General features: G+C 38.3%; 1 protein-coding gene across 1 annotated transcript in view; it reads right to left on the reverse strand.

Annotated features, from left to right (window-relative positions):
- Nucleotides 1-9864: 9864 nt before the first annotated feature.
- UCHL3 (ubiquitin carboxyl-terminal esterase L3 (ubiquitin thiolesterase)) overlaps nucleotides 9865-14193 on the reverse strand; it is a 74838-nt gene continuing 70509 nt past the window's right edge. Inside the window, exons 8-9 of the mRNA XM_006832031.1 lie at nucleotides 10680-10738; nucleotides 9865-10071 (exon numbers count right to left, since the gene is read on the reverse strand). Of these exons, the coding sequence (XP_006832094.1) occupies nucleotides 9988-10071; nucleotides 10680-10738 (143 nt within the window). The 3' untranslated portion in view covers nucleotides 9865-9987. The remainder of the gene's footprint in view (nucleotides 10072-10679; nucleotides 10739-14193) is intronic.

Below are 14193 nucleotides of genomic sequence, written 5' to 3' on the forward strand. Positions count from 1 at the left end.
CTAGTAAAGTGTCGCCCGCATGTAACAGCAACAGTAAAGTGTAGGTTCAGTGAAAAAGAAGACTCCCAACAAGATGGATCGGCACAATGGCCGCAAGGGGCTCAAGAGTAACACTGTTGCTGTTGAGAATGGTGCAGGACCGGGCAGTGTTTCTTTCTGTTGTGCATAAGGTCGATATGAGTCGGAATTGACTCAACTGCATCTAACACCAACAGGATGGTTACTAAAAGAGCACAATATTTTTGCATGAGACCACTGCTGGAAAATGCTAAGAAAAATTTTCTTGCTAAATGAAACATTCTGTGACGATTACAGGGTGTGTGGGGGAGAGGGAGAAAATTAAGTGAGTAGAAGTAAATACTGTTAACTGATGGTAAGTAGAGCAGATTTCAATCATTGTAATGACACAAAGTGTATAATTTGTTAAATGTGGGACTGATGATCTGCTCTGTAAATAGTCACTCAATTCACAATAAAAAGTTTTTAAAAAGAAAGAACTAGTGCAGCATGTCTTTTGGGCTGCAAGATCCCTGCGGAGAAGGAGTGAGGACAGAGGCAGCAACTGGGGAGATGAGGAGGTGGATGGCGGATGGGGCTCTTCCTGGTCCATGGATGAGTGAGGCTGAGTGCCTTCAGGCAGGAGGCCAGCTTGCAATACAGGGTGCCATTTGGGCCTTTACTCACGGGTCTAACTGAACTTTGTAATACTTTCCTGAGCCAGGCAGAGGCTGAGGGGGCACATGGCTGAGGCCGAGAATGAGAAAGGTATGTCTCATGTACGACTGAGAAGACGCTCTCGTGACCAGAGAACTGTTGGATCCTGAGGTGTTTCTGATCATGAACTGTGCCCTGTTCACTTCCCTAATAAACCCCAGAATCATGAAAAAATAGTAATAATCAAAGAGCATGATATATAAAGGCAGATATTCTTTACTATTACTTGGTTTTAAGAAGACTTCAGTTGATATTTTTGGTTTAAAGATTATATCAAGGCAATAGTTTTAGTGGTTCATGGCTCCAGAATGCAAGGATTTCATAAGAATTTGACATTTTGTTCTGCAATGTCTTGTTTTGAATAAGGATTCTTTGATAGAATCTTCTATCAAAATGTTCAGTAATTGTTGCTGGGCAGTATGCATTTCCCGATTTCCTGACAGAGCAGGCAGTTGTAGAACAACTGTAATTTTATGCTTTAACTTCAGTATTGTGGATCAATTAAATGTTGTGAGCACACTGAAATTCTAAATTACCAAGACCAGAAACTTTCTAGTGAAGCAATTCGCATACATACAGCAGCCCCTTAGTGAGAAACAATACTGATCAGATATTAGATTTTCTTTTCTCTTTAAAAAGATCCCCTCCTGTGACTTCCTTTCCAATCCAACAATAAGCAAGTCTATAAGACGAACAAACACACTAGTGAGGCAGTCCAGGGCAAGATGGCAGAATAAGCAGACCCACTGAGCCCTCTATAACAATGACATGGGAGATTGAGTGAAACAAATGCAAATGGTGATCCTGGAACCCTGAGCATCCCAGGAAAGGACAGAGAAATGGATTGGAAGAGGACTGGAAGACGGCACCGACCAGGAGTAGTTAGAGAGAAGGAAAACGGGTGGACTGTGAACTAGTGCGAAGTGGTACAGTCATCCTGAGCTTTTGAGAGTGGCTGTTGATACAGTGCCCTGTGAGCACAGGACATGGCTTAGGGTTGACAGTTGTTGTTGTTGTGAAGTACCGTCGAGTCGGTTCCAACCCATAGCGACCCTGTGTAGGGTTTCCAGGAAGCAGCTGGTGAGCTTGAACCGCCAACCTTGCAGTTCAAACGGCTTTTCAGTATGGTGCATTAACCCACAGCGCCACACCAGGAGTCTGGGGTTGATGGTAAGGAGACACAATTATTCCTTGTTCTAATGCCTTCCTAGCATAAGGAGGCATGGCCAGTGCCTGCCCTTGCCAATCCAGCAACCAGTGGCATCCTCTCTTGTGAAGACTCTGTTCTGCCTGGGGTGGGGAGCCTAACATAGCAACCTAGCTTTTGGAGGCGTGTGAACCCTCCCTGAACTACGCTACACAAACAGTGAACAAAGAACTAACTGTATTCATACTTCTAGTCCCTACCACATCCACCAGAACGGTGAAACACACCAATATACAATCATCAAGTAAACATAAATACCACAATGTCTCAGAGAAAACAGACAATTTCAGCTTACAAAATAAACAAGACAGAGTGCCTCAAACAAGTGGCCAAAATACAGAGTCAGAAAATGGAACAGCAGAAATGGCATTGGAACTACCTGATAAAGGAATTTAAAAGAATGCTAATTAAATAACTTCAATAGATTGAAAGATTGAGAAAACACAGATAAAATAATAATAATAACAAAAAAACTGACAAAACTATGGAAAACTTCAGGAAACAAACTGACAAAATAATTGAAAAAATAGAACCATTCAAAATAAACTATTAGAAAGTCAGAAGATTAACACTCAGACATCAGAAGTAGATAAAACACTGAAAGGGCAAAGACATAGAATTGAATCAATGGAAAGCCAAATTACTGAGCTTGAAGAAAAATCTCTCAATAATCAACGGCTATAGGAACAATCAATAAAAAGAACAACAACAAAAATCCAGAGAAAGCCTAAGATTTATGAGGGGCATTATCAAGAGGAGTAATTTACATGTGATAGGATTTACAGAACAGAAAGAGACAAAAAAGAAACAAACAAACAAACAAAACAAATATAGAGAATGTTGTCTAAGGCTTGCTGGATAAAAACTTCCATAACATCATGAAATATGAGAAGAAAGCCACACAAGAAATTGAATGAACTCCAAACAGGATAGACCCCAAAATAAAAATACCAAGATATATTATAATCAAAGTTTTCAAAACCAAAGACAAGAAAAAAATCCTGAAAGCAGCTCAGGAAAAATACTAAGTTACCCACAAAGGAGAACTAGGAAGACGAAGCTCTAATTTCTCAGCAAAAACCATACAGGCAAGAAGATAATGGAATGACATATATAAAATGCTGAAAGAAACAAATTGTGAATCAAGAATCATACTTCCATAAAACTGTCCATCATATATGACAGTAAAATTGGGTCATTTTCAGACAAACAGAAATTTGAAAAATTTGTAAACATCACACCAACCTTACAAAAAACATTTAAGGGAGTTCCTTAAACAGAGAACCAACAACAGCAGAACACAACCTGAGACTAACATATATGACAACATTACATAGACTTAAACCAGATATAGAAGTATATAAAGTAAAACAGACCCATAGAAAGAAAATTAGAGAACCAGAGATACCAGTTGCAAAAGCAACAACAAAAACATAAAGTGAAAAGAGGGAATAATTCAGTTACATAATATCCAAATGAAGAGGGAAATGAAATATATTTTCAAGGAAAACCTAAAATTAAAATAAACCTAACTTGAACATATGATAGCCACCTGAATTTAGAGATCACCCCAAGCACATAAACGATGTGGTAGACATTACGTGTCTGTTAGACCAGAAGAGTTGTGGGATGACATCAAGAACATCGTACAGGAAGAAAGCAAAAAGGTCATTAAGAAGACTAAAAAAAAAATGAAAAGATCAAAATGGATGTCAGAAGAGTCTCTTAAACTTGCTCTCCAGCAAACTGAAGAAATGATGAGGTGAAAGAACTGAACAGAATTTTTCAAAGAGCAGCTTGAGAAGACAATGTCAAATATCATAAGGAAACGTGCAAAAGGGAAGAAAATGTTCAGCCTTTCTCAAGCTGGAAGAACTGAAGTAAATATTCAAGCCTTGACTTGCATATTGAAGGATTCTATGGGCAAACTATAGAATGACGCCGAAAGTATCAAGACATGGAAGAAATACACAGTCATTGCATCAAAAATAAATGGTCAATGTTCAACCATTTTAAGTGGTAGCATATGATCAAGAGCCAATGGTATTGAAGGAAACAGTCCAAACTGCACTGAAGGCATTGGCGAATAACAAGGCTTCAGGAATTAATGAACTACAAATAGAAATCGTTCAACAAATTAATGCAGCACTGGAGGTGCTCACTCATCTATGCCAAGAAATTTGGACCAACTGATCAGAAGAGAGCATATTTGTGCCCATTCCAATGAGAAGTGAACTAACAGAATGTGGAAATCATCATTAATAGCCCAGGCAAGCAAAATTTTGCTAAAGATAATTTAAAAACAGCTTCCAGTTCACTGACAGGGAACTGCAAGAGGTTCAAGCCAGATTCAGATGAGGATGGGAAATGAGGGCTATCATGGCTGACATCAGGTGGATAGGGGCTGAAAGCAGAAAATAACAGAAAGATGTTTACCTGTGCTTTATTGACTATGCAAAGGTTTTTGACTCTGTGGATCATGACAAACTATGGATGTTCTATAATACTTAATTGTGCTCATGAGGAACCTGTACATAGACTAAGAGGCAGTCATTCAAACAGGACAAGGGGACACTGATTGGTTTAAAATCTGGAAAGGTGTGCGACAGGGTTGTATTCTTTTACCATAACCATTCAATCTGTATGCTAAGCAAATAATTCAAGAAACTGAATTAACTGAAAAAGAACGTGGCCTGGAGGAAGATACATTAATAACCTGTGATATGCAGATAATCTAACCTTACATAATGAAAGTGAAGAGGACTTAAAATACTGACTGATGAAGGTCAAACACCACAGCCTTCAGTATGGGTTGCGCCTCAATGTAAAGAAAATAAACATCCTTACCACGGGACCAATAAATAATATCTTGATAAATGGAGAAAAGTTTAAAGTTATCAAAGCATATTCCTTGTGCTCAAAAGACTCTCTCTGTTTAACAAGTCTATGTTGGAAGAAATACAACCAGAATGTTTCTTAGAAGCCAGGATGGCAAGACATTATGCTTGGTAAAGTGTTGGGTCAGTGAAAAAGAGAAAGACCCCCAACGAGATGGATTGGCACAGTGACAGCAACAATGGGCTCCGTTCTAACAGTGATAGTGAGGATGGCACAGGACTAGGCAGTGTTTTGTTCTCTTGTGCATAGGGTTGCTATGAGTCAGAAAAGACTTGATGGCACCTAAGAACACAACAATCCTAAAAAGCAGACCACACCTTACTCCTAACTATAGCCTAATTCTTACCACTAAACACTAACCCTACTCCTAACCATAACTCTAACAATAAATGAAGTCCTAGGCCTAGTTTCATCCCAACCCTAACTCCACTCCTTATTCCTCCCCCCACCCCAAGAATAACAGTAGTGAGATATGCACACCCTAGGCATTTATCCAAGGACAGAGTTCCAAAGCACTGGGAAAGAAGAAGAAATAGAAACATGGTAAAGTGGAGTATCACTGAAAACAAGGAAGACCCCCAACAAGATGTGTTGACACCATGGCAGCAACAAGGGACTCAAACATAACAATTTTGAGGATGGTCTAGGACTGGACAGTGTTTTGTGCTATTGTGCATGGAGTGGCTATGAGTTGGAACCTACTCAAGGACAACTGACAACAACAACATAGCGTTGCTATCATTCGGAATGAACTCCATGGCAATGTTTTTGTTTTGTTTTCTGTTACTATGTATCAAGCGATCATTCATAAGGTTTTCACTAGACAAATTTTTAGAAGTATATCACCAGGTCTTGTAAAAAAACAAAAATGTCATTTTGAGGATTAAGAAGTGCCTCACGCAAACCATAGTATTTTCAATGACCTCATATATACAGGAAAACTTGATATTCCATGCGAGTAAAGTTGTACTAAAGGTAATACAGAAACGGCTGCTACCATACATTGACAGAGAACTTCCAGAGGTTCAAGCCAGATTCAGAAGAGGATATGGAACGAGGGATTTCATTGCTGACATCAGATAGAACTTGGCTTATAGCAAAGAATACCAGAACGATGTTTACCTGTGCTTTATTGACTACGCAAAGGCTTTCAATTGTGTGGATCATGACAAGCTATGGGAAACATACTTCGGTATGAGTATTCCGGAACACTTAACTGTGCTCAGAAGGAACCTGTACATATTCCAAGAGGCAGTAGTTCAAACAGAACATGGGAATGCTGAATGATTTAAAATTAAGAAAGTTGTGCCACAAAGTTATATTCTTTCACCATACTTATCCAACCTATACGCTGAGCAAATAATCCAAGAAGCTGGATTATATGAAGAAAAACGTGGCATCAGGATTGGAGGAAGACTCATTAACAACCTGCGATATGCAGATGATACAACCTTGCTTGCTGAAAGTAAAGAGGACTTAAAATACTTACTGATGAAGATCAAAGACCCAACCTTCAGTATGGATTGCATCGCAATGTAAAGAAAACAAAAATCCTCACCACTGGACCAATAAACAACATTCTCATCAATGGAGAAAAGATTGAAGTTGTCACGGACTTCATTCTTCTCAGATCAACCGTCAACACTCAGACTTTGTCTCTCTCATACTTTGGACATATTGTCAGGAGGGACCAGTTGATGGAGAAGCATATCATGTTTGGTAAGGTGAGGGTCAGAGAAAAAGAGGAAGACCCCCAGCGAGATGGATTGTTCTGTTGTGCCTAGGATCACTATGAGTTGGAACCGACTAGATGGCACCTAATAACAACAACAATTGGACTTTTTTTTTTTAAAGTTTATTTTGCCTATAGTCTATTTTCAATAATTCTTAATATGAAATCTGTACAGTTCTGCTCTTATCTTGAATCCTTCATATGTACCTGGTTATCAAGTCATACTTGAATATGGCTATTAGAGCAAATAATTTTACTGTATCTCAATAGGGAAATACTGAAGGCATCTGCATTTTGTTTATAATAGAATTCAACTCCTCTTAAGAATGCATCTTTTAAATTACACTCAGACTTTAAAATATTGAGTTTTGGTCTCCAGGGTAAAAAATACAAAACAGTTTAACATTCCATTAACTTTGTACACTATTATCAGATGTGTATGCTTCTATTGCGGTGGCGGTGCTGTAAAGAGAGAAGCACTTGTTTTCAAATACTTCGTATGCCAGGTAAAATAAAGGAAAACACCACTCTTGAAAAAAACAACCTATTACTGCTTAGACCCTAAGGCAAAATATAGAAGCAATCTTTTTGTCATATTCTACCACAGGTAGTTAAATGTGCAGTTAGCAAGGCAACTTTTCAGCAAACAGGTTTTACTGCATTTTTTAGGTGTCTAATTTACTAACTTTGCATATTTAGAATACAAATAAAGCCTAAAGCAATTTTTTTCTTCCCAGTTGTCACAGAACATGTGCAGGACACAAAGATTCTATCCTTTTTTTCTTATAGGATGATGTTGTTGTTGTTAGCTGCCATCGAGTCAGTACCGACTCACAGCGAACCTGTGCACAACAGAATGAAACTGCCTGGTCCAGAATCACAGCAACTTACAAGCCACCACAGTACAACAAACTGACAGTCAAGTGATGGTCTTACATTATCAAATATAACTTATTTATAGCTGACAACGGAATCCTGGCGTGGTGCTGCAGGTTAATGCGCTAGACTCTAAGGTCAGTTTGAACCACAAGCTCGGTGGTTCAAGCTCACCAGCTGCTCCTTGGACACCCTGAGTCAGAATGGACTCAAGGGCACTGAGCAACAACAATGTTTACATGGCTACAGTTCCCTGATGGTTTAGTGGCTAGCAGCACTTTCACTGCTACAGCCTGGGTTTGACTCCTGGTCAGGGAAGCTCCCTGGAGTTCTGGTGTGGTGCTGTAGATAAGCACTGGACTGCTAACCACAAGGTCAGTAGTTCAAATCCACCAGCTGCTCCTTGGAAACCCTATACAGAATCGCTGAATCGGAATTGACACATAGTAACCCTACATAGGGTTTCTGAGGCTGTAAATCTTTACAGGAGCAGAAAGCCTCATCTTTCTTCTACAGAATGGCTGGTAGTTTTGAACTGCTAATTTTGAGGTTAGCAGCCCGACTTTTAACTACTATGGTACCACAGCTCCTTTAGCAACATGTGTACATATTGATAAATCACACCTTTAGAACCAAGCAATCCAAAATTCATATCATACTGAAATTTAAAAGTTGTTATTGACCAAGTGGATTCTTAAACTATTTCAATTTACATTTTTTTTTTTTTTTACTGTGAATCCTTCAATTCATCAACTGAAAATTTTATTGTATGTTCCTTGGAAGAAAGGTCTGGCAATCTACTTTTTAAAAAATCAGTCACTGAAAAACCTATGGGATACAGTTTTACTCTTATACACATAGGGTTGCCATGAGTCAGAATTAAATTGATAACAATTAATTCCTGCTGCAAAACTGTGTAGGTTGCATACATTGAATGCCCCTAAATCAAGGATTGTTAAACACCCTATTAATTAGACAACCAGGAGTTGCTCACAACATACAACTCCTATTATGTATAGAGAAGTACCTTGGGCTGCAGAGACAGTTTGCACCGGACTACTGGTGTGGTGCTGTGAGCTAAGGCATCTGACTGTAAAGTTGTTTGAACTGCAAGGTCAGTGGTTCAAACTCACCAGCTGCTCCTTGGAAACCCTGTACAGGGTCTCTGTGGGTTGGAATGGACTCAACAGCACTTACCACCACCACCACCGCTAACCTGGTTTGGTAGTTTGAACCCATTCAAAGGCATTATGGGAAAAAGGCCTGGTGATGTGCTTCCACCAAGATTACAGCCTATGTAACCCCCATGTAGGATCTAAGTGTGGACTGTGGGCAAGTCATACTTAGAACCCTCATCTATCGAGTAGGTGGAAGCAACAGACAGGCTCAGAATCACTACCCTCAACAAAGAAGTCAAGAAGGGAATTTAGAATAACTTATTTAAAAGCAAAAGCAAGCAAGAACTTCCATGAAAAGTGAGACATGGTGGACTAGTAGATTCAGTGGCCCCCAGAAGACAAACATCCTGCATGGTGCTGCATCTTCTGCATCACAGTGGCTTTAAATGCACATCCTTCTCAAGAGGGCACATTTTGAAATCAAAAGGAGCAAAGACAACGGCATAATTTACTTTCTGTTATCCACAAATTTAGTATATTCCACACTGGGTTTTTAGTGGTAATTTTGATAGTACGAGACACCTCATTTTAATCTTAATCTTTATGTTTATACCCAAACTCACTGCGCATTGAGTCAATTTCAAAACTGTAAATCTCTATGGGAGGAGACAGTCTCATGTTTCTCCTGCAAAATGGCTGGTAGGTTTGAACTGCCAACCTTCAGTTAGCAGTCGAACGCTTTAACTATGATGTCAGCATGGTTCTTTCTATGTGTGTCCACATCCCTCTAAACAGCATCTGTCATTGGACTGAATGTCATTTATGTGTTTGTCTCTTCCCTCTTCTCTCAGGAACACAAGCTCCATGTCTCCTGTGTTCACCATTACAATCCCAGGACCAACAACTGTGCCCAGTGCGCTCGGCTGTCCTTGTTAAAAGTGCCATTGAGTTAGTTCTGACTCACAGCGACCCTGTATAGCGTTTCTCAGGAGTGGCTGGTGGGTTTAAACTGCCAATCTTGTGGATAGCTGTCCAGCGTTTACCCTACAGCCTCACATCAGGACTCCTCATTAGGAGCAGATGCTCAATAAGTGTCTGCTAAAGAAATATGTTAATATATGCATAATACATATTCATACTATATATATGGAATTTGAAATTGTCCCAAATACATGATCTCCCATAAAATTTCAAGAGCATAAGAAAGTTACTCCTAGTCATTAAACAAGATACAGTGTTCCTATGTAAGGAAGTGAAGAAAAGAACTGCAGCTTTAACTTGGGGGAAAAAAAGAATATAAAACACAGATTAAGTCAAAGTTTAATTCACATAAAGTTTAATCAGTCAAGTTAAAGAAAATATCAAAACTTTTGAGTTAATGTATGGCAGCATAAATTTTTGTTGCAAAGAATACAGTATTTGGTGCTTCCATTGTGAACAAGCTATGCTGCTGAAAGAGCAATTGCATTAAATCTTAACTCCTCAGGGTCACGTTGCATAAACTTCTTGCAAACTTCTATGGCATCCTAGAGAAAAAGAAAACACACATTTTTTAGTTTATATACATGCATTTACTTTAAAATGATAAAAAAGCATTTAATATTTTTCTAATTCATACTAATTTCATCATGCATACAGGCTCTTTCAGATGAAAAGTAACTTGAACATCACTAAAGAATGAATACTTGGTGACCTAGTTTACTTATTATTACAAAAGTATGAGCTACAGTAAGTGTTCTTTTATCGATATCTCCAACTTTTAACCTGAAAATTATGTATTTGATTGATTTCAAGCCACATTTTTTCCCCACATTTTAAAATCTTGAAAATCAGGTTCATATTAAAATGGATAGTCTCTTGGATTCAGTGAAATGTGGTCTATGATATGCAATCTTTTTAACGCTGTCCTTAACGTTTTTCAAATTTGACACCTGTTCACACTTTGGACTCTGAAAACCTCTTATTCGATACAGATGTTTAACACTAATTCAAGCTCTTCATTTTGGATTTTCTAAAGGACAAGGATGCATACAAATATACAGAAGGTGTTAGTTCAGTGATCTTTAGAGATGTTTGAAAGAGAACAAGAGCATTAATAATGTTTAAAGCAGTCCAGCAGGTTTTATAACCTTACCTCTAATAAAGTTTCATCACTAGTTTTCCCATGGTTAATTGGAAATGGTTTCCGTCCATCTATGGAAAAAAGCCAAACAGTTGAACAGTTAGCTGTTTGTAAAGGTACTATACTTTCTACTTTCATTTTCCTCTTTGCACACTGAGGCAAGAAAAGTTCAAAGATATTTAAAATAATAGATATTAGTACAAATATTAGAAATGAGTTATCTATGATCTTTTTTTTTCCTTCATTTTGTGAGTTATTAGAAGTTTACTTCCATACTTCAAAGACTTAACTATCTTTAAGAGTAGGATCTACCAAAAAGAAAACAATAGGTTTAATTTTATATAAGGAATATTCAAAATTAACCTTTTAAAAAGGATTATGACCCCTGTTTTTATTCTCAGAAGCAAACATTTTCTGTCTTCACCTACAATGCTAAATCAGAATGCTCTGAAGAAAGACTGAGCATGCTTACCCACCACAAGGGAGTCACAAAAAGACTTATTTATTACACTGCTAAGTCTGTACCATCAAGGCAGCAGTATAGACCAGCAACCTAAATAGTCTGGGATTATGGTGTTTTTTTTTAACTTTTTATTGTAAACTGAGTGAAGAATTATACATAAGGTCACCAGTCTTACATTCAACAAATTAGTACACTTGGTTTCATCTCAATGACTAGAATTCCCTTGATGTAACAACAGTTAGCCCACACCCTCCATGTGCTTCCAATTTCCATTCCACCATCCTTCTCAACTTTGTCCTTAGGTAAATGTTGCCCTTTTGATCTTGAATGACTGAGCATTCTATGTTCTCTTGTACACAGTTTTGCTATGAGTCAGAGCCCACTCAACAGCACCTAACAACAACAAAGATTATGGGTTTTAAAGAGCATCACTTAATTTGTGTTACTGTTAGTTTATATAATTCTGGCTGGGTCTGTTCAACTTTTTCATAGTATTCAAGGTGATTGTAATTTTCACTGATTATTTTGGTGGCCAACAAAATAATGCCAGGATTATTAGTCCTCCAGCACCTTTCAGGTCTGGAAAGGAATTTACCCTCATGGCCCAATTTTCTGCCAAGCAATAGACAGGCATATAGAGGGGACAACAACACCAAGACTTGGTGGTACTGATCAATATACTGAATGTTGTATTTTGGCTTTGGTGGACTTGCTTTTTATTTACATGAGCAATTGATGGTCTGTTTCGGTTGGTCCCTGGCCATGTTTTGTCTCATAACACTGAGTTTCTCTATCATATCTTTCCACAGATGTAGTCAATTTGATTCCTGTGTATTTCATCTGCCAAGGTCCATGTGTATAGTCACCATTTGTGTTATTGATAAAACTTATATGCAATGAAGTCATTGGTTCGTTGTGAGCTGTTGAGTTGGTTCTGACTCATAGCAACCCTGTATACGGTTTCCAAGGCTGTAAATCTTTAGAGGAGCAGAAAACCTCATCATTCTCCAGTGGGGCAATTGGTAAATTTGAACTACCAAAGTTGGGTTTAGCAGCCAAGCTGGTAATCCACTATGCTGCCAGGGCTCCAGTGAAATTCTACAAAATTCTGTCATGCAATCCCCATCTTCATTTCTGTCACCACGGCCATTATTTTCCAAGTATGTCTTCAACTTTTGCATTCCAAGCACCAGTAATTATCAATGCATCCTGATTACACGTTTGATCAATTTCCAACTGAAGAATTTTCTTAATCATTTTCTTTAGTCGTTGTTGAGTATATTTGACTAATTTGATTACACGTTTGATCAATTTCCAACTGAAGAATTTTCTTAATCATTTTCTTTAGTCGTTGTTGAGTATATTTGACTAATATTCACATTAAGTGGTCTTTCTTATGGGCATTTAGATATTATCCTATCACAGAGTGCATTGTCTTTCAAGACAGATCTTGAAATAGTCTTTTTGACAATGAATGTGGCACCATTTCTCCTGAATTTGCCATTCCTGGCATAATAAAGCCATATGACTGTAGGATTCAAAATGGCCAATATCTGTCCACTTCAGCCCACTAATGCCTAGGATTCTAATCTTTATGCATTCCCATTCCAATTTTGACAACTTCCAATATTCTTGGATTCATACTTCATACACTGCACCTTTTGATTATTAATGGACTTTTGCAGCTGTTTCTTCTCATTTTCAATCAGGCCACATTAGCAAATAAAGGTACCCAGAGCTTTGCTCCATGTATGCTATTAAGGTTAACTCTTCAGGTCATATTTTGACGTGAAGCGCTCATCTTCTGGCACTATATCACACGATTCGCTGCTCCTCACCAGGTTTTCAGTGGCTAATTCCTCAGAAGTAGACCACCCATTCCTTCTTCCTAGATGGTTCTGAGTCTGGAAGCTCCGCTGAAACCTGTACACTATGTTGACCCTGCTGGTATTTCATCCACCATTGGCACAGCTTCCAACAACAGAGCAACATGTCTCACAGCATGATAAACCGACAACGAGTGAAGTACATAATCTATTGTTGTTGGTAAGTGCCACTGAGTCGGTTCCGACCCACAGTGACCCTGTATAGGGTTTCTGAGGAGCAGCTGGTGAGCTTGAACTGCTGATCTTGCAGTTCAAATGGCTTGGCAGTCTAGCACATTAACCCACAGCGCCACACCAGGACTCAATATTCAACCTCTAATCTCAGATGCCTCATAAGCAGCACGTCCTTAAATTTCCATAAAATATAAACCTTTTTAGAATTGCATGGCTTTCAAAACATAATGTAACGTTTTTAAAACAGTATACATATGGTGACATACTTAGATAGGCAGACATTGTTTTTAGAGAAATAGCAGAGTGAAAATTAATACTAATATTCACGATGGTTAAAATACTACATGGTGTTGCTACTGTTCCTGTTAGCTACCCTGGAATTGGCCCTGACTTATAGCAACTCCATGCATTACAGAGTAGAACGGCTGACTCCACAGGTTTTTCTCTGCTGTAGTCTTTATGGAAGCGTCTGTCAGGCCTTTCTTCCAGAGTTGCTGGGTGGGTTTGCACTAGGAACCTTCAGGTTGGCTGTTTGTTGCTATAGTCGTCATTGAGTCCATTCTGACTTGTGGACTGCAAACCATTTGTGCCACCCATCCTTCCCAAAACACTACATATAAACTGAGATTTCTATACATTAGGCCATCAGAATTTGTGATTCTCATTTTTGGGCCAACAATGAGATAAACAGTCAACATTCTAAAGAAACACGTCCCTAAATGACAGTTTTTGAAATGTAATTCCTAAATAACAATTTTTTAAATGTAATTCCCATGGTCCTCTAGGAACCATAAAGAAGATATTCTTCTATAAACACTATATATGAATAATTCCATACCCATATTTCTATGAACTTTTATCTTTCTAAATGGCAATGTACATTTCTCAGTAACATACCATAAAGCATCTCAGGTTATCCTATTGTGACAGATGCATATTCTTCAATAGCTTATTTACTCTGTTCATCAGAATATACTATATACTGATGATTTACACTGTAAAC

The sequence above is a fragment of the Chrysochloris asiatica genome, unplaced genomic scaffold, assembly GCF_000296735.1.
Source record: "Chrysochloris asiatica unplaced genomic scaffold, ChrAsi1.0 scaffold00005, whole genome shotgun sequence".
Lineage (NCBI taxonomy): Eukaryota > Metazoa > Chordata > Mammalia > Afrosoricida > Chrysochloridae > Chrysochloris > Chrysochloris asiatica.